We start from the raw sequence: 26,148 nt of genomic DNA on the forward strand, positions 1-26,148 counted from the left end.
AGGCAATGTCCCTGCTCAAGGATAGTGCTCTACCACTTGAGCCACAGCACATCTGAGTTTTTCTGTTTATTTTTTTTTTGGGGGGGGGGGTCGGTCATGGGGCCTGAGCACTGTCCCTGGGCTCTTCAGCTCAAGGCCACTGCCATTTTCCTTGAGCCACAGTACCACTGTGATTTTTCTAGTGGTTAATTGGAGACAAAGAGTCTCAGGGACTTTTGGTGCCTGGGCTGGCTTTGAACCATGATCCTCAGAATTCAGCCTCTTGCGTAGCTAGGATTACAAGTGTGAGCCATTGCCACCTGGCTAAAACTTTTGTATTATAAAATAATCAGGACCAGGAATGTGGCCTAGTGGTAGAGTGCTTGTCTAGTATGCATGAAGCCCTGGGTTTGATTCCTTGTTACCACATACACACAAAAAACTGGAGGTGGTGCTGTGGCTTAAGTGGTAGATTGCTAGCATTGAGCAAGCTCAGGGAGAGTACCCAGGTCCTGAGTTTAAGACCCAGGATTGGCAAAATACAAAGGCTTCACTATCTCTCCCTAAATAGTTTGGAGTTTTCTTTTCACAATGACACTAGTGATAAATATTTTAACTTTATTGGTTAGAAAATCCAATGAAATGGGTAGAAAAATAAGCTCTTCTTTATGATGGCATGTGGAGAAGGCTTAGACAACATTTAAATAGAGCAGCAGATTTTGGTATTTGATTATGAACTGAATGATGCACTAAGGAGCTATCAAGATCTGTCTAATAATTAGGGTTTGCTTTGACAATTATGGACTATAAGAGCTTGACCCAATTCCTTTGGATTAAAATATTTTGAGTATTTGTCACCTGATTAAAAGTAGAACCTTCTAAGCATGACTCAGAGTTGAAGGAAATGTCAGAGCTTTTTATACTGAGAGCCATCAGTGTGGTACTGGGGGAGGGATTCCCAGCTCACAGTGGACATAGAAGTCTAATTCCTAGCCCGGCACCTCAGTGACTGGGACTTCACTTTGTTTTGCCAGTTCTAGGGCTTAACTCAGGGCCTGGGCACTGTCCCCGAGTTTCTTTTGCTCAAGGCTAGCACACTACCACTTGAGTCAGAGCAGTACACCAGGCCTTTTTGATTTATGTGGTACTGAGGGATGGAACCCAGGAATCAACTTCATGCATGCAAGCACTCTACTACTAAGCCACGTTCCCAGCCCTGGGGCTTCACTTTACAGCTTTGGGGGTTAGGTGCCTGTCCTGTGTGCATGTATAAATGAAAGGAGCAGGGAAGTGAATCAGACAAAAGTAGAGGGGCAAAGGATTCCCGCCCCTACCCTGACATTGTATTCTACTTCTTACTTGGTTAGCTTTGTGTGTTAGCTACTGTGCTGCCTGATATATAACAGGTTGAGGCAGCTCAAATTGTTTTAATTGTGTGGGAGAAGAGCAGCATTGCCTGCCTTCCTGCCAGTAAGGATTGGGATGATAGGAGTGACAGCCTGACTCAGAACCTGTGCCAGTGTGCTCTCTGCTATCCCTGCCTGTTTCACTTACACCAAACCTAGTGCACTTTTCATTTTGAATGAAGAAAGCTGAGATTTAGAGGTCTTACAAAATAGACAATAATGTGACTTATTGTACTGGATCTGTGTTTGCATTTCCACTCTTCTTTATTGGAAATTGAACTGTAATTAAACGGGACTGTTGGGGCCAGGAGTTTGGCCTAGTGATAGAGTATCTGCCTAGCAAGAATGAAGACCCAGGTTTGATTCCTCGTTAACACATACATAGAACAAGCCAGAAATGGTACTGTGGTAGAGCTCTAGCCTTAAGAAAGTCCAAGGATATCACTCAGGCCCTGAGCTCAAGCCCCAGGACTGGCAAAAAAAAAAAAAAAAAAAAGTGTGGGGGACTGTTTTTCTGTCACTTTCTGATTATTGTTTGAAGGGCTTGATTTAGGTTAGGACTTAGTTTAAAAAAAAAAAAAAGTGGGCCAGGAGTTTGGCCTAGTGGTGGAGTGCGAAGACCCAGGTCCAATTCCTTGGTACCACATATACAGAAAAAAAAGCTGGAAGTGGTGCTGAGGCTCAAGTGGTGGAGCTTTAGCCTTGTGAAAGTCCAAGGACAGTGCTCAGGCCCTGAGCTCAAGCCCAGGACTGGCAAAAAAAAGGAAAAAAAGACCAAGTACAAGAAAATTATATTAGAAAGCAGAAGTAGGAGAGAGAAATGGTCTTGGGCTCTCTGTTGGACTTTCTGGGTTGGCTGGTTGAAAAACAGGTACATGAGACTTCATTCCTCTTGAGATCAGCTCCTGTGGACCTTGAGGGAAGCCAGATTCATTCTAAGACGTTCTCTTCCTGAAAATCCTACTGTGGGAAACCTGGCAGTGGAAATTCCATTCTCTTCACTATCTTAGGTGGGGTGATTTATGGGTGGTTTTTTTTTTTTTTTTTTTTGCCAGTCCTGGGCTTGAGCTCAGGGCCTGAGCACTGTTCTTGGACATTCTCAAGGCTAGAGCTCTACCATTTGAGCCACAGCACCACTTCTGGCCTTTTCTATATGTGTGGTACCAAGGAATGGAACCTGGGTTTTTGTGCATGCTAGGTGAGCACTCTACCACCAAGCTGCCAAACTCCTAGCCATGTTGTTTTAACTAGTAAAAATGATCCATTGGGATTATATAATTTTTCTCCTGATTTACACCAAAACTTAGATCTTCATTAAAGAATTGCAAAAGGTTTAAAATATTGATATGTTTTCAGTGTTATTTTGGTTGTGCCTCTACTTCTGTGTGAATTAGGTTTTGTTTATCAAGATCTATACAGTAGAACTTCTTGTGAAACACCTTCAGGTACCCTTCGAGTGAAGGAAAGAGAAGTCTAGCTCTCATGTCCCCACCATGTGAGGAAAAAAGATACCTTAACAGCAGAGAGGAATTGGACTCTTCCTTACCTTAACAGCAGAGAGGAATTGGACTCTTCCTTGTTAGAGGTAAAATTGGTGGTAATTTGGAGGCTCACGCTGTCCAGTAGTACTCTCTGGTAGTGGATGTGTTCTGTGGCTGCACTGCTTAGGCTGGAACTGGGAGCCACACATGACACTTGAGGAATTGAAATGTGACTGGTGTGATGCAAATTTTAAGTGTAAAAATATTAAGTACATGGTCTTACGTGGCTAGTGGCCACTGTATTGGGCAGCATCTCTCTAAGAATATTTGCTTCTCAAGTTTTTTAAGATGTTTGGAGTCTGAAAGACAAAGTTCCTTTAAAAGGGGTATCTTTTGCCAGGCACTAGTAGCTAGCTCATGCTTGTAGTCCTTGCTATTCAGGAGGTTGAGATCAGAGGATCATTTTTCTAAGCCAGCCTGGGCCAGAAAGTCTGTGAGACTCTTTATTTCCACTTAAACCACGAAACAGACAGAAATGGAACTGTGGCTTAAGTGGTAAAGCACTCGTCTTGAGCAGAAAAATCTCAGGAACAGCTGGGCGCTGCTGGCTCACACCTGTAATCCTAGCTACTCAGGAGGCTGAGATCTGAGGATCGTGATTCAAGATGGCCTGGCTGAAAGGTAGGACAGTAGCCTTGAGCTGAAGAGCTCAGGGACAGTGCCCAGGCCAAGTTCAAGCCCCCTAACCCACAAAAAAAAAAAAAAAAAGAAAAGAAAGAAAGAAAGAAAAGAAAAACGAATTTTTTTAGTTACTCACTTTAGTAGTTGATGTACGAATATCTAGCTGAACAACCCTACACCAAGCAGTAAAAATCAGATTTTTGCTTGGTAAGCCTTCTGAGAACATTTACATCAACACAGATCATTTCAGTCACAGACCTTTTTATTAATTAGATTAATTTTGAGATTGTAAAATCCTGAATAGAACCCCAAAAGTCTAGTAGGCAATAAAGGATTAAGTCATTTTAAGGATGAGGAATAGTAATTAGGTACCACTCCTACCTCCTACTCCCACTCCTACCCCCCAACCTACCCCAACTGTCTGGAGGTGAATACTGTAACAAAAATGGGTGCTACAAAGTATGAAATAAAAAGTTAGGGTGGAAAACAAAGATCAGAATTAGCCCTTTTTAGAAATACAAGCTATATGTCAATTTGTGTGCAAGTAAAGAAGTTTTAGAAGGAGCAAGCACAGTAATCCTAGGCGCACAGGAGACAGTTATTGGGTGGATCAAGATCAAGGCTGGCCCAAGCAAAAAGTGAATGTTCAAGAGACCCTGTCTCAGCTGATAAAAAGCTGGACATGGCTGTGTGTACCTGTCACCCCAGCGGTGAGGAAGTATAAAGAGCTTTATATGGTGCAGGCTGGGGTAGTAAAATTCAAGACTGGATTTGAAAGTTTCCAGAGGGAATTTCTGAGGAATGTTTTGGGAACGAGGAACTGGAGATCCTGGGATCATCCCCCCCCCTTTTTTTTGATCATTTTTCCCTTTTATAATATGCTCCTGAGTGCTTTTTTTTTTTTTTGCCAGTCCTAGGGGTTGGATTCAGGGCCTGGGCACTGGTCTTGGGTTTTCTCAAGGCTCATGTTGTATCACTTAAGCCACAGCTCCATTTCTGTTTTTTTCTGTGTATATGGTACATAGGAATCAAACCCAGGAACCATGCATGCTGGCAAGTACTCTATCACCAGGCCACACTCCTAGCCCCTCAAAAACTTTGTGTGAGTGTGTGCGCGCGCACACGCGCATGTGCGTACTTACTTGCTTCTATTGGGATTTGAACTCAAGGCTTTTTCCCTTACTTGGCTTTTTTTTTTTTGCTCAAGGCTAGCACTCTATTGCTTGAGCTATACCTCTACTTCCAGCTTCTGGTGATTAGTTGAGGATAATCTCTTCATGTTGCTTGCCCTATCTTCAGAGCTCACCATCTTCCACTTTCAACCTTCTGAGTAGCTAGGATTATAGGAGTGTCACTAGTGCTTGGCTCTCTGAACTCTTTTTTTTTTGCCAGTCCTGGGCTTGAGCTCAGGGCCTGAGCACTGTCCTTGGGCTTTCTCAAGGCTAGAGCTCTACCACTTGAGCCTCAGCACCACTTCTGGCTTTTTTCTATGTATGTGGTACTGAGGAATTGAACCCGAGTCTTCATGCATGCTAGGCAAGCACTCTACCACTAGGCCAAACTCCCGGCCCCAGGCTCTCTGAACTTTTTTCTTCCCTGGGACTTGAACTTGGAATCTAGGTGCTATCTCTAAGCTCTTGTGCTCACAGCAAATACTTATCTCTAGAGCCACAGCTCCACTTTTTTCATTTTTGGTACTTTACTGGAAATGAAAGTCTCACAAAAATTTTTTGCACGAGCTGGCTTCATACCTTGGTCCTCAGATCTCAGCCTCTGGAGTAGCTAGGATTGCAGGCATTCAGCCATCAGATCCTGATCTACTGTCATTAATTTAATGGGCTAGTTTTAGATTTAATACATTAATTTCTTGGGTTTTATTCTCAAATAACCTACAGATAGTAAGCTGCCTTATTCACAGATTCCCCCCCCCCTCCTCAGTCTTTGGGCTTGAACTCGGGGCCTGGGCACTGTCTCTGAGCTTCTTTTGATCAAGGCTAACATTCCATCACTTGAGCCACAGTACCACTTCCAGCCCTTTCTGTTTATGAGGTACTGAGGAGTCAAACCCACAGCTTCATGCATGCTAGGCAAGCACTCTACCACTAAGCCACATTCCCAGCCCTCACAGTTTTCTAAATTGGCTTTTGACCACACTTGGGCCAAACTCAATTTAAAATATCAAAAGACACTTGAAAAACAAAAATTGTAGATTTCTGCACATTCATTATGCAGCTCAGTAGATGTAGAGAGGCTGTCTACTTTATCATTACTTGTGTTTAAGTCATTATAAACTACTGAATGTTTTTCTACCTTTAATTTTATGAACATAAAAGGTAAATGATTTCCCAAAAGCTAGGGAAAAGTTTATGTACTTTAGATGATAATGCAAAAGTTGGCATTTGAAGGGGTGTATATGTTTAGCAGAAATTGCCCAACAGAATGGGAAAGATGAATCCAGCTTTCACAGTTCAGCATTAAATTCTATATGCTTTCTATATACTGAGTATTTTCTGTTTTTCCTAAACGATGGATTCCTGGAGCCATATACCCCTTGATACTAAGAGTTCTTTCTTTCTTTCTTTCTTTCTTTCTTTCTTTCTTTCTTTCTTTCTTTCTTTTCTTCTCTTCTTCTTCCTTCCTCCTCCTCCTCCTTCTTCTTCCTCCTCCTCCTTCTTCTTCTTCCTCCTCCTCCCTCCTTATTCTTCCTTCTTCCTCCTCCTCCTTCCTCCTTAATCTTCCTTCTTCCTTCTCCCTCCCCCCCTTCCCCCCTCCCCCCCTCCCTCCCTCCCTCCTCTCTTCCTCTTCCTCCTCCTCTTCCTCCTCCTCCTCCTCCTCCTCCTGGTGGTGGTGTTTGATCTTGGGCCTGAGCACTGTTCCTGAGCTCTTCAGCTCAAGATTACCATCCTACCCTTGAGCCAAGCCCCACTTTACATTTTCTAGGGATTAACTGGAGATAAGAGTCTCAGGTCCTTTTGTGTGGGCTTTGAGCCTTGATCCTCAGATCTCAGCCTCCTGAGTAGCTAGGATTATAGGTGTGAACCACTAGATGAGCCACCCCACCGGGTTGGGTCTTTACACATGTATATACTGATATAAGTGCTTTATTTCCAGAATATTCCCATTATCCTTTCTCCTGACCTGGTGCTGCTTTATGCTAGCTATAGCTCTTAGCATTTGGCCAAAGGTCCTGGTCCACTGGTGCCTCCTTGGTTTTATTGCTATGAGGCCACAGAAGTTAAGGACTTTCTTCTTTCTTCAGGAATCATATTGTGACTGAGTCCCCATATTCCTCTTTTTCCAAGACTGTCTCTCTACCCCACCCACCCCCTTTCTCTTTTGGGGCATGTCTTGCCAAGTAAGTGCTCAGCCCTATTATTGTTAGTTACGTTTCAGATAGGGTGTTTAATGTGATAGCTTCTGGCCAAGACTGACTTCAAATCTGTTCACTTCTCATAGCTGAGTGTACAGGCTTTAACTACCATGTTGAGCCTATTTTTTGAGTTAAGGTTGTACTTTTTTCTTTATTTGTGCTGGCCTGGAACTGTCATTCTTATATCTCCACCTTTCAAGTAGTTGGAGCCACTATGCTCAGCTATGAAGGATACTCTTTCTTGGCAGGATGGCTAATCCTATATCTCAGCAGTTGATTGGTGGATACACAGGCAACAGATTATATCACCTCCCTGGGGTCCCAGAGCCTCTCTCTCCACAAGAGCAATGAGCAACAAGCTCTGTTTGCTACCCCAGCCCCAGATAGTTGAAGGGCTGTTAGGCCAATTACTGTCGTCAATTACTGTTCCATTTTTATGCCTCTGTTGGGTTTTCTCCATTCTTAAGGGTTAAGGAGGCAGCCTGCATACATATAAAGGAAACTTTAGTTGTAGCAGTCTGCAAATGATTTCAGTGTGTTAGAATGAGAAGAGGTTGGCCTGTATTTCCAGGAGTCAGAACTTTCAGTCTGGTTTAGCTTTGATTTTTCTTTGACTTGTTTTTGTTTTGTTTTGTTTGTTTTCCTTTTCTTTTTTGCCAGTCCTGGGGCTTGACCGCATGGCCTGGGCACTGTCCTTGGGCTTCTCAATTTGAGCCACAGCACCACTGAGAACCCCTACATTGGGTTCTTTAAGTAGAAGGTAAATGGTAAATATCCACATAGCCCTGAAGTGTATTTGAGAGTGAACAAATAAAGTGCTAGACTTCTAATAGTAAGTTATCCTGTGAAGTAAATTTTATCATTTCTACTATATTTTTTGGCAGGGGAGGAGAGGAAGGGGGGCACAGTTCTGGGGCTTGATCTTGGCCTGAGCACTGTCCTTGAGCTTTCTCAAGATAGCACTCTACCAGTTGAGCCATAGCACCACTTCCAACTTTACTGTGTATGTGGTACTAGGGAATCAAACCCAGGGCTTTGTGCATAGTAGGCAAGCACTTTACCACTAGACCAAACTCTGAGCCCTCCTTACTTCAAACAGCTTAGTTGATTCAGTTTAAATATGTAGGTATACTCTGTAGGCAGATTTTTGTTTTGCCAGTCTTGGGCTTGGGCTCAGGGCCTGAGCACTGTCTTTGGACTTTCTCAAGGCTAGCACTCTACCACTTGAGCCTCAGCACCACTTCCAGCTTTTTGCTATGTATGTGGGGTACCGAGGAATTGAACCCAGGTCTTCATGCATGCTAGGCAAGCACTCTACCACTAGGCCAAACTCCCGGGCCAGAGCTTTTTTTTTTCTGTGTCTGTGGTACTGAGGAATAGAACCTGGGTCTTCATGCATGCTAGGCAAGCATTCTGCCACTAGGCCAAATTCCTGGCCCCTGTAGGCAGGTTTTCACTTCAAGAATGGATCCTCTGTAGCTGGGTACTGTGGCTCATGCCTGTAATCCTAGCTACTCAGGGGCCTGAGATCTGAGGATCGTGGTTCAAAGCCAGCACCAACATCCTTGAGACTCTTACCTCCAATTAACCAAAACTGGAAATGGGGCTGTAACTCCAGGGGTAGGGCAGTAACCTTGAGCTGAAGAGTTCAGGGACAGCGCCCAGGGCCAAAGTTTAAGCCCCATGACGACAAAAAAAATGAAAAAAGGATCCTCTGTAATATGAGTATTTGTCCTACAATTTAGATTTAGATATAAATTTGGATTTAAGAAATTGAATCAGGGCTAGAAATGTGGCTTAGTGGTAGAGTGCTTGCCTAGCATGCATGAAGCCCTAGCCTGGATTCCCCAGTACAACATTAGCAGAAAAAGCCAGAAATTGTTTTTTAACTTAAGTGGTAGAGTGCTAACCTTGAGCAAAAGAAGCTCAGGGACAGTGTCCAGACACTAGCCCCAGAACTAGCGAAAAAGAAATTGAATTATCTAATAGACCTCAATATAGCATTTTATTATTAGAAGATAAGATTTGGTTGTATTATTTTTTCGGGTGTATGCTGTGCTTTGGTGTGATAATTGTGTTTTTTCCCCTCCCCTCATCCTTCCCCACTCCTTTTCCCTTTTTTTCTACCAGTATCCTTTACTCTTCAGGGAATCCTTACATTTTTTTCCCCCCTTGAAACTTAGTACAACATCTGAGCAGCAGTGATTACTTAGCTTGTTGTTTTCCATTACTGTCTATTTGAAACTTTCTTTCCTGGCTTTTCACTAATCTTTCTCTCCAAAATTTCACTTTCATGTTGTGTGAAGTTCTTTTTGGATTGCTTTAGTCTGCTAGTCCTCTTGATCAGAAAATATGATGGGTGTTAGCAACTTTGGGTTGTGACTTAATGTCCATTTAATGTCCATGGGTGGAATTTTTTTTTTTTTTTTTTTTTTATGGGTCATGGGGCTTGAACACAGCCTGGGTGCTGTCCCTGAGCTCTTTAGCTCAAGGCAACCACCTTACCCTTGAACCAAGCCCCACTTCCCATTTTCTAGAGGTTAATTGGAGATAAGAGTCTTAGGTCCGGGCCCGGAGTTTGGCCTAGCGGTAGAGTGCTTGCCTAGCATGCATGAAGACCCGGGTTCGATTCCTCTGTACCACATACATAGCAAAAAGCCGGAAGTGGTGCTGAGGCTCAAGTGGTAGAGCTCTAGCCTTGAGAAAGTCTAAGGACAGGGCTCAGGCCCTGAGCTTAAGCCCAGGACTGGCAAAAAAAAAAAAAAAAAAAAGAGTCTTAGGTCCTTTTGTGCCTGGGCTGGTTTTGAACTTTGATCCTCAGATCTCAGCCTCCCGAGTAGCTAGGATTACAGGTGTGAACCACCATGCCCTGCTAATGGGTGGAATTCTTCAATTACATTATAACCCTTCAAGAAGGCTGGCTTTTGTTTGCATTTTAAATAAACCCTGTGAGTCAGTCCTGTACAGAGGAAGGCTCAGCACTGACTTATCCCCACTGTGGGGAGGGGTATAGAGGGTTAAGCTACTGTAGCTAAGGAAGCCCATCTTCAGATTAGTGATGCCGAGGATACTCCATTCTGCTCATTCATGCTCTGGGTGAGGTAAGCCCTCATTATCCTGCTAATTACGAGGTATTGTATCTGCATAAAAGAAACCTGAATTATAGAAATTTCTAGAAGGAATTTAAATCATTTCCTAGCAGTCATTGTTAAAAAAAAAAGAAGTCCTTTGGGAATCTGTTTAATTGCCTAGATAAAAATTACTTATAATGCTGTAAATGCTAATAAAACAGGTTCCTCTCTCTTCCCCCCCTCTCGTTTTCATTCTTCACTGTTGGAGAGCTATTCCATTATATATTGATATTATTCCATAATCATTCACAAGGCCAGGTAGGCTTCAGTCCTACCAGAATTGCCACAAATCATTTAAGCTGAGGATATTCAGGGCTACACCATGGAAACCTGATGATAGTTAAATGCCTGTGCTGTTCTAGGGGTAGATGCCAGGTCCTTGACAGTTATTATCTTGTTCAGCTTTCAGTCACCTTGTGATGATGATAATAATGACAAATATTCATTAGGCTCTTACTGCAAGCCAGGCCCTGTGCTGAATGCCATATACACAAGTGCACGGGTCAGTTCTTTCATTCATTGCTCTGGGACAGTACTGTTTCTCTGAAGAAGCATGGCTTGTGGCAGGGAAGCTATGGCAATGGTGACAGTAATAGGAGTAGGAGTAATAATAGTAGTAGGAGGAGGAATAATAATAATAGGAGGAGGAGGAGTAATAGGAAGAGGAGTAATAGTAGTAGTAGGAAGAGTTATAGTAGTAGCAATAGGAGGAGGAGGAGGAGGAGGAGTAATAGTAATAGTGGTCTGATTTAATGTCTAGTCTGGTTCTTCAAGCAGCTTGTTTCCTGTGTTGTATCTAATTAGTAATATATTGTTATACATTGAGAAAGTAGTTTCCAGGTCTAAGAATAGTTGCCCTATATATGTGTCTACCCTTTTGCCTGTAGACATTTATTTAGAATGTAGTCTTGTCATTGTTCAAGTTTTTGTATCCCTTTTAATTGACAAAATAGTACAGTTGTCATGTACAACATATTTTGATATTTCACATTTGCTTTGTGAATCAGCTAAATTCAGCTGATGAACATATGTATTACCTTACATTATATCTACTAGTAACTGGAATTAATGTTCTTTTTGTATGACTATCTAGAGGGCTGAATAGAAATTTTGAGCTTTGGAAAGATTTAAGAGAAAGCATTTGAGTAGTCAGAGTTTCAAGTAATGCCAAAGAACTCTGAAAAATTAGAGAATACAGACCTGAACATTTTTCACAGGAAGTAAGAATGCTGGAGAGAAATAAGGAGTGAATGGGAATAGGAAATACTCATGGGAAAGGAGTTCAAAAATACAAACATATTTAACAGTATCTGATCTTCTGTGTAGTTTATTTCTCACATTTCCATTTCTTTCTCTGCATTTATTAGTCTTTGCTTCAGCCTCAAAATTGAGGTTCTTTGATGCAGGGTTGTAGCAACTAAGTAGGGATCCCCAGGGTATTAGATTCCAGAATATCGGAATTATTCTCTGGAAAATAATATATATAATATATATATATATATATGGAGAGCCAGGGTTGGGAAGGTGGGTTAGTGGTAGAGTGCTTCCATAGCCTCCCTGAATACCTGAGTTTTATTCTTTAGTACCACATAAACAGAAAAAGCCAGAAGTGCATTGTGGTAGAGTGCTATCCTTGAGCAAAAGAGGCTCAGGGGCAGAACCTAGGCCCTGATTTTAAGCCCCAGGACTGCACCCTCCCTCCCCCAAAAAAAGGCTACACAGTGTAATACCCCAACAGAATTCACTTTCTAATTTTTGTTCTTTTCGTTTCTGCTTTCAGAATGTAGCCATAAATGTTGATTATTATTTTTATAATAACCTTTGTGATCCTCATTGTAATTTACAATTACATGTTCTCTTTTGCATAGTCTCTTTTAATTTAGGCCAGGTACTAAGTTAGATGTGACATCTCTGGTTTCACAGAACTTATGACACTGCAAGTTACATTGTGAAGTGCACAGTATAATTTCAACTACTTGATCTGAGAGTATAGAGTGCAACAGTTCATTCTTCTGGCTAATAAAGTATGGTAAAATGGTTTGTCCATGTTTTAATAAATCAGTCATGTTAATAAAGAGAATCTGGGGCACAAGATACAATTCTAGGTTGGCCTGGAATTGAAATCCTTCTGCCTCATCCTCCCAAGTGTTGCCGAAAAAATGTCTTAAGACAGATGAGAGGGGCCGGGAGTTTGGCCTAGTGGTAGAGTGCTTGCCTAGCATGCATGAAGACCAGGGTTCGATTCCTCGGTACCACATACATAGAAAAAAGCCAGAAGTGGTGCTGAGGCTCAAGTGGTAGAGCTCTAGCCTTGAGAAAGTCCAAGGACAGTGCTCAGGCCCTGAGCTCAAGCCCAGGACTGGAGGGGGGAGGGAAAAAAAAAGACAGATGAGAAACTAACTGGTTGCCAGTTGCTCATGCCTGTCATCCTAGCAACTCAGGAGGCTGAGATCTGAGGATCATGGTTTGGAGCCAGCCTGGGAAGGAAAGTCTATGAAATGCTTATCTCCAAAAAACTGCTTAGAAAAGCTAGAAGTGGCCCTGTGGCTGAAGTGGTAGGACATTAGCCTTGAGCCAAAGCTTAGGTTCAGCATCTAGGCCTAGAGTTCAAGCTCCAGGATTAGCTTTAAAAAAAAAAAGAAAAGAATATCTAAAAAGAAAGGCATGATTTGTTTAGCTGATGTATTTAACACTGTTTTCAAGCAAGACTTTTTTTTCCCAAGAGGGGGTAATACTGGGGAGTGTACTCAAGATCTTGCACTTGCTAGGCTAACACTTGCTTACTCTAATTTTTTTCTTTTCTATTCTTTTCTTTTTCCAGTCCTAGGACTTGAACTCAGGGTCTGAGCATTGTCCTTGGACACTTTTTGCTCAAGGCTAGCCCTCTGCCACTTAAGCCACAGCACCCCTTCTGGCCTTTTCTGTGTATGTGGCTCTAGGCAAGCAGGCTCCTACTAGGCCTCGCACCTGGCCCAACTCCAGTCTTTTTCTTTTCTTTTTTTATTGTAATGTACAGAGGGGTTACAGTTACATTCACCAGATAGACTTCTCACACATTGTTTTTGTACTCCAATCTTTTTCTTATGGTCTTGATTTATGTTCAGCTGGCCTGGACTGAAGTGTTTGCTCCCCACCCCCACTCCAAGTCCCTGAGGCTTGAACTCAGGGCCTAGGAACTGTGCATGAGCCTCTTCCTGCTCACTGCTAGTGCTCTACCACTTAAGCCACCTTGCCACTTCTGGTTTTTGAGTGGTTAATTGGAAATAAGAGTCTCAGGGGCTGGTTTCTGCCCCAGCTGGCTTCTAACTGTGATCCTCACATCTCAGCCACCTAAGTAGTCAGGATTACAGGCATAAGCCACCAAGGCTTGGCCTAAATCTTTTTTATTTATGCCTTCTGCTTGTCTTTCATGTTAGACACATGCCATTGCACCCAGCCTTTGTGCTTCTGTCTTTGGATTAATAGGCAGACATTACTTTGCCATTCGTTGAGATGGAGTCTCCTGAACTTCTTTTCTTGCTCAGGCTGACCTAGTGTTGCCATCTTTTGATCTCTGCCTCCCAAGTTAGCTAGGATTACATTTTTGAGCCATACCTGACTTGGCTGGGCAAGTTGATTCAGCCATTTACCTGCCTCCTCCACTTTTTTTTTTTTTTTTGTCATGGGGCTTGAACTCAGGGTTTGGGCATTGTCTCTGAGCTCTTTTGCTCAAGGTTAGTGCTCTATAACATTTCTGGTTTTCTGGTGGTTAATTGGTGATAAGATTATCACAGACCTTCTTGCCTTGGCTGGCTTTGAATCATGATCCTCAGATCTCAGCCTCCTGAGTAGCTATGGTTACAGGCATGAGCCACTGGTACCCAGCTGTCTCCCCGACTTTTGCTCTGAGGACCTAGCTTAGAGCCTCACTTTTTTTTGTGTGGGTCATGGGTCTTGAATTCTGGGCCTGGGTGCTGTCCCTTAGCTCTTCAGCCCAAGGCTACTGCCCTACCCTTGAGCCAAGCCCCACTTCCCATTTTCTAGAAGTTAATTGGAGATAAGGGTCTCAGGTGCTTCTGTGCCCAGGTAGGCTTTCAACCTTGACCCTCAGATCTCAGCCTTCTGAGTAGCTAGGATTACAGGCGTGAGCCATCGCAGCCAGCTGAGTCTCACTTTTAACAGTCAACATTCCCAATTCTTTTCATTTTACTTTTTTTTATTGAGATGGGTCTTGTTCAGTTGCTTCAAGTGGTTTTAAACTTGTATTGCTGCCCAGCCACGTAGTCCCATGTGTGGTGTTTTTTTTTGTGTGTGTGTTTTGTGTTGTTTTTGGTGGGGTGGGTGGGAGGAGCCAAACAAGCATTACTCTCTTGGTCAGGCTAGTCTTTTATTATTGACTTCCAGCCTGTATTCTGAGGAGCTAGGACTGTAGACATGTGCCATTCTGCTTGGATCATCTTGGTATTTGGTTCTGTAAAATGGCAAGTGTTAGAGGTTGGAGATGAGGTTCATTTGTAAAACACCTGCTTAGCAAGTGCTGCAAGGACCTGAGTTCAAACCCTATTAGCACTCTGCCCCCCCTCAAAAAAAAAAAAAACACCAGGATTTTTTTTCCCTATGCGTATTCAATAGTAGTCTGTTCTTAGTTTAAGATAAAATACCAATTTATTTTTTCCAGACAGGGTCTTGCTAATAGTCCATGGTGGTCTGTGGTCCTCCTGTCTGCTAAGTACTGAGATAAACGGATGCATCACTACACTTAATCATAATAAATAAGACTAGGTCTTATAGTTCATGTGTAATAAGTCTTTCAGTGTTCCAAAGTGGTCATCACGTATGCAGAATCTGTGTGTGCTGATTTGGGTTTCTTGACTAATTTAGAAATATCCTTTGTTATTTTCCTTGATGTGATCATCACTGTTCTAGTCCTTAGCTTTTTTTTCTTCTTCTTCATTTGGGTCTTGCATGAGGGTGATAGAAACTGGGAAGCTAAAACTCATTTTCTCTTAGATTAGCGTAGTAAAAGGGAATGGGTTCCAGATTGGAGGCCAAGAAGCCCCAGAAGAAAAAAAAGGGTTTTTTTTGCCTATCAGTTTGTTTTTTTTTTTTTGTTTTTTTTTTTTGCCTAGCAGTTTAAGAGAGACTCATGTTGTTTTGTATTTGTTGTGTGACCAGAAAGACTCTTGCTGAAAGTAATGGGCCTGAAACAGGCTCCTGGTCGTCTTGTATGGCCTCAGTGTTGCAGATGCCAGGACTTTGGTGGGATTGAAATGGGACTACTTCTCAGTCTTGAATCTTAGGAACTTCAGTGATTCACATTGCAGTTGCTCAACCTCCTTGTTGAGACACTGGCATGTAGAAAGTGTAGCTATGTCATTTCACAATATCCTGGCATGCCTTTTTCACTCTTGTCTGTTTTCTTACATTGAGTATAGGGGAAAGTGAGAAAAACATGCACATCTTGTCTTCTTAAAAAGCCACACCTAGTTTTAAGTGGTTATGATGAAGTTATGAGAATTAGTCAACTCTTACTGTACCCAAATAGCTTCAGATGTGGATTGAAATAGGATGGAAGCAGTCATCAAGATAGACAAGATGTGACGGAGGAATCAAAACCAAAACCTGAAGTGAAGTATAGTTCACAACTATACAAATTGCCTGTATAATTGGTAAGAAAATAGTTCTGTAGGCTCTTGCAGAACACAACCTATGGCACACAGTATCCAAGTCCAACTTTTGCTATGTAACCTGTGATACTGTCTTCACTTTGAACATAAGGATCTTGGATGACAAGATTGAGCAATTATCATGAAGACATATGGCCAGGAGTTACGTCAGTATTCAAACCCTGAGTTCAGCTTTTCTGTTGTTCTTGACCAAGTTAGGGCTCTGACATGACTCTGAATTTGCCTAAATAGTGGCTTTCTGTGACTTTGTCTGGGTTCATTTACTGTTCTTTGGCTTTTCCCTTCTTCTCCTGGGAAAAGTACTTTGGGAGACTTTGAAAAGTCCATTGGGAGCCCACTCTGGTGACTGACACCTGCAGTCCTCGCTACTCGGGCCTGAGCAGTGTGATACAAAGCCAGCGCAAGCAGCAAAGTTTGTGAGAATCTTATCTCCCGTAAACTAGTCAGAAAAAGCATAGATTGTCACTGTGGCTCAAGTGGTGGTAGAGCACTAGCCTTGAGTATAGAGAGGCTTAGGGTCTGTGCCCAAGTCCTGAGTTCAAGCCCCATGACTGGTCAAAAAGCCCCCTTGGGGCTGGTGGCTCACACCTACATCTTGAACTTCCAGACATGATGGTTATGCTAGGATGCTTTCAGCTACAATTAGGGTCAACTCCGGCTAATGTGGTGTAATGTTCTTTTCACATAAGAAGTTAGAAGGTAGAGAGGTCCAAAGAGTAAACAATATAGCAGCTTAGCTTAGACTTTACCAGCTTGTGTTGGTTCCCCTTTTTATGTCTATCCTTAGTGTGACAATGGTGGAAGGTCATCTCCTGTTTACAAGGTGGGGTTGCTCCAGGCCGGTAATGAAACCTGGTGATGGAGAAGATTTTCTGAACATACCTCACTATTAGAAAAGAAAACCTTCTTCAAAATGCTTTGGGCGGACAGAGTGGTGCCTAGTTTACCTGATCCTGCTGTCCCATGGCTAGGAATGGCCCTATCCTTTCACAGGGTATCATACAGGTTTGTCAGCAGTGAAAGGGAGATGTTAGATAAGCATATAATATGGTCTGCTCCCCTGAAAGCACCTTTCTAAAGGGGCTGGGTGCTGGTGGCTCATGCCTGTAATCATAGCTACTCAGGAGGCCCAGATCTGAGGATTGCAGTTTGAAGCTAGCCTGGGAAGAAAAGTCCCTGTGAGATTTATCTCTAATGAACCTCTCAAAAATGGGAAGTGGTGCTGTGGCTCAAGTAATAGAGTGCCAGCCTTGAGCTAGAGGCTCAGGGACAGCACCCAGGCCCTGAGTTCAAGCCCCACAACCGGAAAGAAGAAATTATAAAGGGGGGAAGTGATAATAGGTGGATGTATTAAAATTTAAAAAGTCATATGTATCTAACATCATACTGTTATACCCATATGACTGATTTTACTTCTAACATGTGATATTGCAGCCATTGCTCTAATCTTACTCTGCATTTTCATGTTTCTCTATTACATACACATTCCTTCATTTCTCCAGTCGTGATTACTTAACAGATACAACAGTCTATATCTAATAATTGATTAAGCGTTCTTTCGTTAAATAACAGTAATAATAAGAGTTGACGCTTAGTAGGTACTCATCACCTATGTAGGTACTGCTTACTTTCAGTTTTTTCCTACCCCTAGGCGTGTAGGGCCACTACCATCCCTAGCTTCCATATGAAAAATACTGAGTTACAGAAAGACCCAGTAACCTGTTCAAGGTTATCCCTACTGGTAAGTTGGGAGTGAGAGACAAAGCTAGAGCTCAAGTGTAGGTAGTCCTAGACCAGTCTATCTCTGTCACACTAAATTGCCTTGGGGTATTTATTATTTCTTTCCATGTCACAAGTAATACCATTGTGAACATAGTTCTATAGACCTTGTTTTTGCATGTGTGTGTGCAATCTGCTTGCTGTGTAATGAGGGCTACACGGAAAGGGACTATAGATAACACAAGATTAGACATAAATCAGAAAAAGAGCATTGGTTTAATTTTCATTTGTTCATTGACCAGGAAGGATGATCTTTTTTGTTTGTTTGTTTGGTTGGTTGGTTTTTGAGTTTTTGTTTTGTTTTTCAATCCTAAGGCTTGAACTCAGGGCCTGAGATCTGTCCCTGAGCCACTCTGTGCTCAAGGCTAGTATTCTACCTCTTGAACCACAGTGCCACTTCTGGCTTTTTTTTTTTTTTTTTTTTTTGCCAGTCTTGGGCTTAAGCTCAGGGCCTGAGCACTGTCCTTGGATTTTCTCAAGGTTAGAACTCTACCACTTGAGCCTCAGCACCACTTCCGGCTTTTTTCTATATATATGGTACCGAGGAATTGAACCCCGGGTCTTCGTGCATGCTAGGCAAGCACTCTACCACTAGGCCAAATTCCCGGTCCCACTTCTAGCATTTAATGTTTATGTGGCACTGGAAAATGAAACCCAGGGCTTCATGCATCTAGCCAAGCACTCTACCACTAAGCCATAGTCTCAGCCCAAGTGATCTGTTTTGTATAATCTGTATAATCAACCTTTATTCCTTTCATGTAATACAGATGTCTTAGCTATTACTTGTTTTTAGCTATTTTTAGTTCCTATGTATATTATTATTTTTTTGGCAGGTATTAACATTTTGAGAAATCACTAATCTTGTTTCTATTGTAGCCAGAAACTTTTAAATACGTAATCATTTAAGGTCAAACATTGATTTCTCCAAATTACTAGTTACGTAACTCATTCAGTCCCTTCCCCCGCCCCCCTCCCCCTTCTGGGGCTTGAACTCGGGGCCTGGGCTCTATCCCTGAGTCTCTCTGTGCTCAAGACTTGCATTCTACCACTTGAGCCACAGCACCACTTCACGCTTTTCCTGTGTGTGTGGTACTGATGAATTGGACCTAGGGCTCCATTCATGTTAGGCAAGCACTCTACCACTAGGTCACACTCACAGCCTCCGCACATCCATTCTTAAAAGTATTTTAGCATTTAATTTAATGAGATTTTTAACCTTCCCCATAGCTGTTTGTATACCTGAGCTTTTCCTCACACCACATTATTTATTGTTTTAGAAAATAATAGAATATAGTAGGGTTGGCCCCTTCTTACCTCTGTTTAATTGTTTCCATCTTTTGAGCTTGCAAAATACTTTTTATTTCCTTCAAGTTTTGAAATATTTTGATATTCTTAAGATGCTCTAGTATTCTCTGTTAAATGCCCCGTTAGGTTAAGATTGTAGTGATCTATGACCGTTGGAGAGATATTATAGTTGCTTAGTGTCTCATTTTCATTTCTGTTTAATTTCTAGATTTTGGATCATTGTTTGACTTGGAAAATGATCTTCCTGATGAGCTGATCCCCAATGGAGGAGAGTTAAGCCTTTTAAACAGTGGGAACCTGGTTCCAGATGCTGCTTCCAAACATAAACAACTGTCGGAGCTTCTTCGAGGGGGCAGCGGCTCTAGTATCAACCCGGGAATAGGAAATGTGAGCGCCAGCAGTCCTGTGCATCAGGGCCTTGGTGGCCAGGCTCAAGGGCAGCCAAATAGTACAAACATGGCCAGCTTGGGTGCCATGGGCAAGAGCCCTCTGAACCAGGGTGATTCATCAACCACCACCCTGCCCAAACAGGCAGCCAGCACATCTGGGCCCACCACTCCGGCTTCCCAGGCACTGAATCCGCAAGCACAAAAGCAAGTAGGGTTGGTGACTAGTACCCCTGCGACGTCGCAGACTGGACCTGGGATCTGTATGAATGCTAACTTTAACCAGACCCACCCGGGCCTTCTCAATAGTAACTCTGGCCATAGCTTAATGAATCAGGCCCAACAAGGCCAGGCCCAAGTCATGAATGGATCTCTTGGGACTGCTGGCAGAGGAAGGGGAGCTGGAATGCCGTACCCTGCTCCAGCTATGCAGGGAGCCACTAGCAGTGTGTTGGCTGAAACCTTAACGCAGGTTTCCCCGCAAATGGCTGGCCACACGGGACTGAACACAGCACAGGCAGGAGGCATGACCAAGGTATGTAAGTGCTTGAACATGACTGTTGAAGTAGAGGCTTCATCCTCTAACTAAAATGCTCTGTTTGTCCCTCTCTTGGGCTTTTACGCATGACATGCATATGTGGAAGAGACAGATTATTTAGAGCTCCTCTTTTCAGGATAAAGATTTCTGCCCATATCTCTAAAATGATAGTTCTTTTTGCTGTTGTTTGAGTCTAGGTCTCACTGTGGCACAGCTTGGCCTCAAACTTATAGTCCTCCTATCTCCGAATTCTAAGTGCTAGGATTATAAGCATGTATCACTGACCATCAATTTTTAACGTAAAGAACATGTGTAAAAATAGGGAACTTGAAAGAGGCAACTTCTGCCAAAAATAAGCCTTTTGTTGCATTAGTTTATAGATCTGATAATTAGTGCTTTTTATCTCACTTTTCATTGCTGATAGAGTACTTTGTCTTGTGTATATACTTTTTTTCTTCATTTACCTAGAAATAATGTATACTGTTCCTGTCTATTTTACTCACAAAGAAGTTGTATTCCAAGATGTTTTAGTTATCTGCTCCTTAACACAGGAGAGAGGTTGGTCAGAGCCCTTGGGTCTCCCTGGAAAGACAGTAGCAGGTGACTCTAGCAGCTCAGAGTCACCTAGAGCTTGTTAGAAAGGTAGACCTACTAACATTGGAGTCCTGGGGTAGAGCCTGGAACTCTGAGCTTAGGAAGCCTGTGATTGTACAACCCTCCAAGGCCTAGGTGGTTCACTCCTATAATCTTAGCTATTCAGTAAGCTGAGATCTAAGGATCTTGGTTCAAAGCCTGTCCAGGCAAGAAAAGCCAGGAAATTCTTATTTTCACTTAACCACCAGAAAACTGGAAGTAGAAGTGTCATTGTGGGCTAAGCATGGAGGTTCACGCTGTGATCCTAGCTACTCAGGTGGCTGAGATCTAAGGATTGCAGTTCAGGTTCAAAGCCAGCCGGGGCACTAAACAACACGAGACTCTTATCTCCAATGGGAAGTGGCTCAAAGGGTGGGGCGGTGGCCTTGAGCTGCAGAGCCCAGGGATAGCGCCCAGGCCCAGAGTTCAAGCCCCTTGACCACCCCTCCAGAAGAAAAAGAAGAAGAGGAGGAGGAGGAGGAGGTGGTGGGGGAGAAGGGGGAGGAGCAGCAGGAGGAACAGCGGCATTGTGGCTCAAGTAGTAGAGTACCAGCATTGAGCAGGGGGCAGTGCCCAGGCCCAGAGTTTCAAGCCCAGTGGCCAATCCCCACCCCTACCCCCACCCCGTCCAAAAAAAAAAAGAAGAGTAGGATACAATTTCTCCCTCAGGTGGATTGAAAGCATGGGTGACTGGTACAAAGCACTGTACCTTTCTTTTTCACTTAAGAGAAATAGCCCCATGTTATAATTGCATTTATTTCTTGAAATGGAAGAAGTGAGGAATACAACCATAAATTTCAGTGTTACTTGTTACTGGAAGAAGAGTCTGGGGGTAGCGGGGAAGGACTGTTCATTTTAGAGTATAATTGAAATGGAGTTTCTAATGGGTTTATGGCTCCTGAGTATATTGACATTTCTACCTTTGAGTCATCACTCTACTTACTCCACGCTATCCAGTTTAAGGAATCTGGGCCTTGGTGCTATCCCTGAGCTGAAGTACTGTACCACATTGAGGCACAGTGCTACTTCTACTTCAGTTTTCTGGTGGTTAATTGGAGATGAGTCTCATAGACTTTAGTGACTGGGCTGGCTTTGAACTCAGATCCTCAGATCCTCTTGATCCTCAGAACTTAGCCTTCTGAGTAGCTAGAATTACGGGTGTGAGCCACCAGTGCCTGGCTTGGTCTCACATTCTTGAATAATCTTGGAGATCTAAAGGAGACTTATTTTTCTTTTCTTTTTTGCCCATCCTGGGGCTTGAATTCTGGGCCTCGGCTCTATCCTTAGGTCTCAGCCTCCTGAGTAGCTAGGATTATAGGCATAAACCTCTGACACCCAGCTCAAGGAGATTTCTTTAAAATCATTATTTATGCAGAATTTTAAAATGCATTAGCTGTCAAGCTCAGTGGCATTCACATATCACACAGGATCTGGAGAACTCCACTGCCGCTTAGCAATACAAGTGGGAAATCATGTCATTTTCTGTGTTGAAGAACATTCTTTATAATGTTGGAGTAGTAACCTGATTTGTGCTGTTGTAATTTATAGGACATGAATCCTGTAAGCATTCTATCACTTGAGCCACAGCATCACATCCGGCTTTTTCTATGTATGTGGTACCAAGGAATCAAACCTGGGTCTTCCTGCATGCTAGGCAAGCACTTTAACCACTAGGCCAAACTCCCAGCCATACTGGATAATTTTTTTTTTTTAAACCAGTTCTGGGCTTGAGCACTGTTGGACTTTCTCAAGGTTAGAGCTCTACCACTTGAGCCTCAGCACTACTTCTGGCTTTTTTCTATTTATGTGGTGTTGAGGAATTGAACCCGGGTCTTTGTGCATGCTAGGCAAGCACTCTACCACTAGTCCAAATTCCCAGCCCTGGATAAATTCTTGAAAATGGAGTTTTTATGAAAGGATATTGATATTTTAAATTGAAATAAACCTTACCAAATATTTCACAAAAATACTGTGCAAAAGCTGGATTGGGCGTGGGGGGGGGGTAGTGGTGTCACGCCTGTAAACCTAGCTACTCAGGAGGCTAGGAGCTGAGGATTGTGATTCACAGCCAACCCAGGCACTAAAGTCTATGAGATTCTTATCTCCAATTATCTTTCAGAAAAACTCGAAGTGGTGCTTTGGCTCAAGGGCCAGGGCAGTAGCCTTGAGCTGAAGAGCTCAGGGACAGCACCCAGGCTGAGTTCAAGTCCCATGACCAACAAAAAAGGAAAAAAGTATTGTTCAAATTTCATTCTTAACCAAGAGTAAATAGCTCATCTAAATTTTTAACAGTCTGGATATTGTTAGATATAAATGTTCTGATACTTGTCATTCTGTAGGCAATTTATCTTTATTAAGCATGTCTTTTCTCTGGGCACTGGTGGCTTATGCTTGTAATTCTAGCTACTTAATAGACTGAGATCTGAAGATAGCAGTTTAAAGTTAGCCTATGCAGGAAAGTCTGGGAGACGTTATCTCCAATTAACCACCAAAAAACTGGAATTAGAACTGTCTTTTAGGTGGAAGAATGCTGTCTTTGAAGTAGAAGAGGGAGACAGAAACTCAAAGACAGCACCCAGGCCCTGAAGTCAAGCCCCAGGACCAGCACACATATACAATATGTTTCTTCATAAATTTATATTTGCTCATATTCTTTGTGATTCTCCTGTCTCAGCCTCCTGAGCACTGGCTTTATCAGTGTGCATTATCATACCAGAGGAGAAGACATTTAAAATAGGAAAAATAAAAGCCATCTCAACAAGAGCAAAATTAGGTTTGGGGAGTTGGGGGCGGGGGTGGGAAAAGAATGTTCTACATTTCTTTTGTTTTTATTTTTTGCGTGAGCACTGTCCTTGGATTTTTCTCAAAGCTAGAGCTCTACCACTTGAGCCTCAGCACCACTTCCGGCTTTTTCTAAGTATGTGGTACCGAGGAATCAAACCTGGGTCTTTGTACATGCTAGGTAAGCACTTTAACCACTAGGCCAAACTCCCGGCCCCAAGAATGTTCTACTTTTCTTCTGATAATACCCAAACACATGGCTTGTAGTTTGAGACAACAACAAAAAAATCAAGCACAGCTCAAGACTAGCGCTCTACCACTTTGAGCTACAGTACCATTTCTGGTTTTCTTGTGGTTAATTGGAGATGAATCTCATAGACTTTCATGTCCAGACTGGCTTTGAACTGCAAGTCATGGGGCTTGAAGTCAGCCTGGGCACTGTCCCTGAGCTTTCCAGCTCAAGGCTACTGCCCTACCCTTGAGCCAAACCACACTTCCCATTTTCTTGAGGTTAATTGGAGATAAGAGTCTCAGGTCCTTTTGTGCCCAGACTGGCTTTGAGCCTTGATTCTCAGGTCTCAGCTTCCTGAGTAGCTAGGATTACAGGTTTGAGACACTGGTACCTGACTGTAAATTACATTTATTTGTTTGTTTGTTTATTTTTGCCACTGCTGGTGCTTAAACTCAGGGTTTAGGCCTGTCTCTGTGCTACTTTTGCTCAAAGCTAGCACTCTACCACTTGATCCACAGCACCACTTCTGGCCTTTTCTGTTTATGTGGTTACTGAGAAATGTTTCATGCATGCTAGGCAAGTACCCTACCATTAAGCCAAATTCCCAGCCCTGTTAATTATTATTATTATTATTATTATTATTATTATTATTATTTACCAGTCCAATGCATGAACTCTGCATTATCCTTGGGCTTTCTCAGGGCTAGAGCTCTACCCTTTGCCACAGCACCACTTTGGGCCTCCTCCCTTCCCCAATGTATATGGTACTGAGGAATTGAACCTGGGTCTTTGAGTGTGCATGCTAGGCAAGCATTCTATCACTAGACCAAACTCCCGGCCCCTATTATTTTTATTTATTGCTTAAGGCTAGCGCTCTGTCATCTGACCCACAGCACCATTTCTGGCTTGTTCTGTGTATGTGGAACTGGGGAATCAAACCAAAGGCTTCATGCATGCTATGTGAGCACTCTACCTACCATTAAGCTATGCTCCCAGCCCCTTACAATTTTTTTTCCCCCAGTCCTGGGCTTGAGCTCAGGGTCTTAAAGACTGCCCTTGGACTTTCTCAAGTCTAGAATTCTACCACTTGAGCCTCAGTACCACTTCCAGCTTTTTTTCTATGTATGTGGTACCGAGGAATCAAACCTGGGTCTTCTTGCATGCTAGGCAAGCACTCTACCACTAGGCCAAACCCCCGGCCCTACAATTGTTTTTATTACTATTTTTTGTCCTAGAGCTTGAGCTCAGAGCCTGAGGACTGACCTTGAGCTTTCCCAAGGTTAGCACTCTACCACTTGAGCACTACTTCTGTCTTTTTCTGTGTATGTGGTATGGAGGAATTGAACCCAGGACTTTGTGCATTCTAGGGAGCACTCTAGCACTCTACCACTAGGTCAGACTCTTGGCCCTGTAAATAATTTTTTGTGAGCTTCATGCATGTTAGTATATGAATCAGTAGGGTTGTTATTTTGTTATTATTTATTTTTGTTGTTCATCCTATTGTAAGAATAAACTCCAGTTTGCCCTTTTTTTTTTTTTTTTTTTTTGGTGGGTCATGGGACTTGAACTTGGCCTGGGCACTGTCCCTGAGCTCTTCAGCTCAAGGCCACTACCTTACCACTTGAGTGACATGGCCACTTCTGGTTCTTTGATGGTTAATAGAACTTTAGTGCCTGAGCTGGCTTTGAACCGTGATCCTCAGATCTCAGCATCCTCAGTAGCTAGGATTACAGGCGTGAGCTACCATGCCCGGCGAAGTATTTTTTTAATTAAAACCTTTTAAAGCAAAAAATGAAAGATTATCAGTGGGATAGACAGGATAGAGACTGTTACATGTTTTTCTGCAAGTGGCAGAATATCATGTAATATCTATGTAAATATCAGTCTATGTAGAGGTCATTGTGGATGACTTGTTGAATGCATTTTGATGTTGGGTGAGTTGTTCTAGCAGGCAGTAGCTATGGATTGGTTGAATCTTTTGTAGGCTGTTTTAAAGCTTTCTCAGAGCAGGTTTTGAGGCTCCATTCTCCTTAGGTAGGATCTTTTGGGAGTCACAGTTCAGTCCCTGGGGTAGCCAACAAGCCTTGATACTGGTTGATGAGACTTGTCTCCCAGCACTATGCTACCTGTAGGATCCATTCAGCTGGAGCAGGTGCTGATGATGTTTCTGTGGGGTATGCTCTGTTTTGATGGTGTGAACATACATGCTGTTGTGCAGTGGCTGGCCCATGGTGATTGTATATTTCCATTTGCTATGTAGTTTGTTGATTTGTCCACAGAGTAAGTTCAGTGTAGAGATACTCTGTTTTTCTTGTTAGCAGATCCTAGGCATAACTGCAAGGACTGGCTCTTCCAAAATGTTCTTGCTATATTTTGGAAAGAGCTATACTCACTGTAGACAGTAATTTGTTGTCCATCTGTCACCAAGTTAAAACATAAGGTTTATATATGTATATATATATATATATGTTCATTACTGTGTAATTTTTTTTACATTTTTCAAAAATAATACATGCCTATAGCATAAAATTTCGACATGATCTTATGAACAAGAATAACAGTTATTAGGGCCGGGAATATGGCTTACCTTGCATGCATGAAGCCCTGGATTTGATTCCTCCATACTACATACACAAAAAAGGACAGAAGTAGTACCATGGCTCAAGTGGTAGCGTGCTAGCCTTGAGCAAAAATAGCTCAGGGACAGTGTTCAGGCCTTGAGTTCAAGGCCAGGGACCAGCCAAAAAGAAAAAAAAATAATTATTGTGTTTATATTTTTT

General features: G+C 42.6%; 1 protein-coding gene across 3 annotated transcripts in view; it reads left to right on the forward strand.

Moving 5' to 3' along the window:
* Positions 1-26,148, forward strand: part of Crebbp (CREB binding lysine acetyltransferase) — a 123,612-nt gene that overhangs the window by 9,880 nt on the left and 87,584 nt on the right. For all 3 annotated transcript variants that reach the window (XM_090324898.1, XM_090324899.1, XM_090324897.1), the window contains exon 2: positions 19,007-19,719. In XM_090324898.1, the coding sequence (XP_090181024.1) occupies positions 19,007-19,719 (713 nt within the window). The remainder of the gene's footprint in view (positions 1-19,006; positions 19,720-26,148) is intronic.

This window comes from Megascapheus bottae, chromosome 36 (genome assembly GCF_031878675.1).
Source record: "Megascapheus bottae isolate mThoBot1 chromosome 36, mThoBot2.hap1, whole genome shotgun sequence".
NCBI lineage: Eukaryota > Metazoa > Chordata > Mammalia > Rodentia > Geomyidae > Megascapheus > Megascapheus bottae.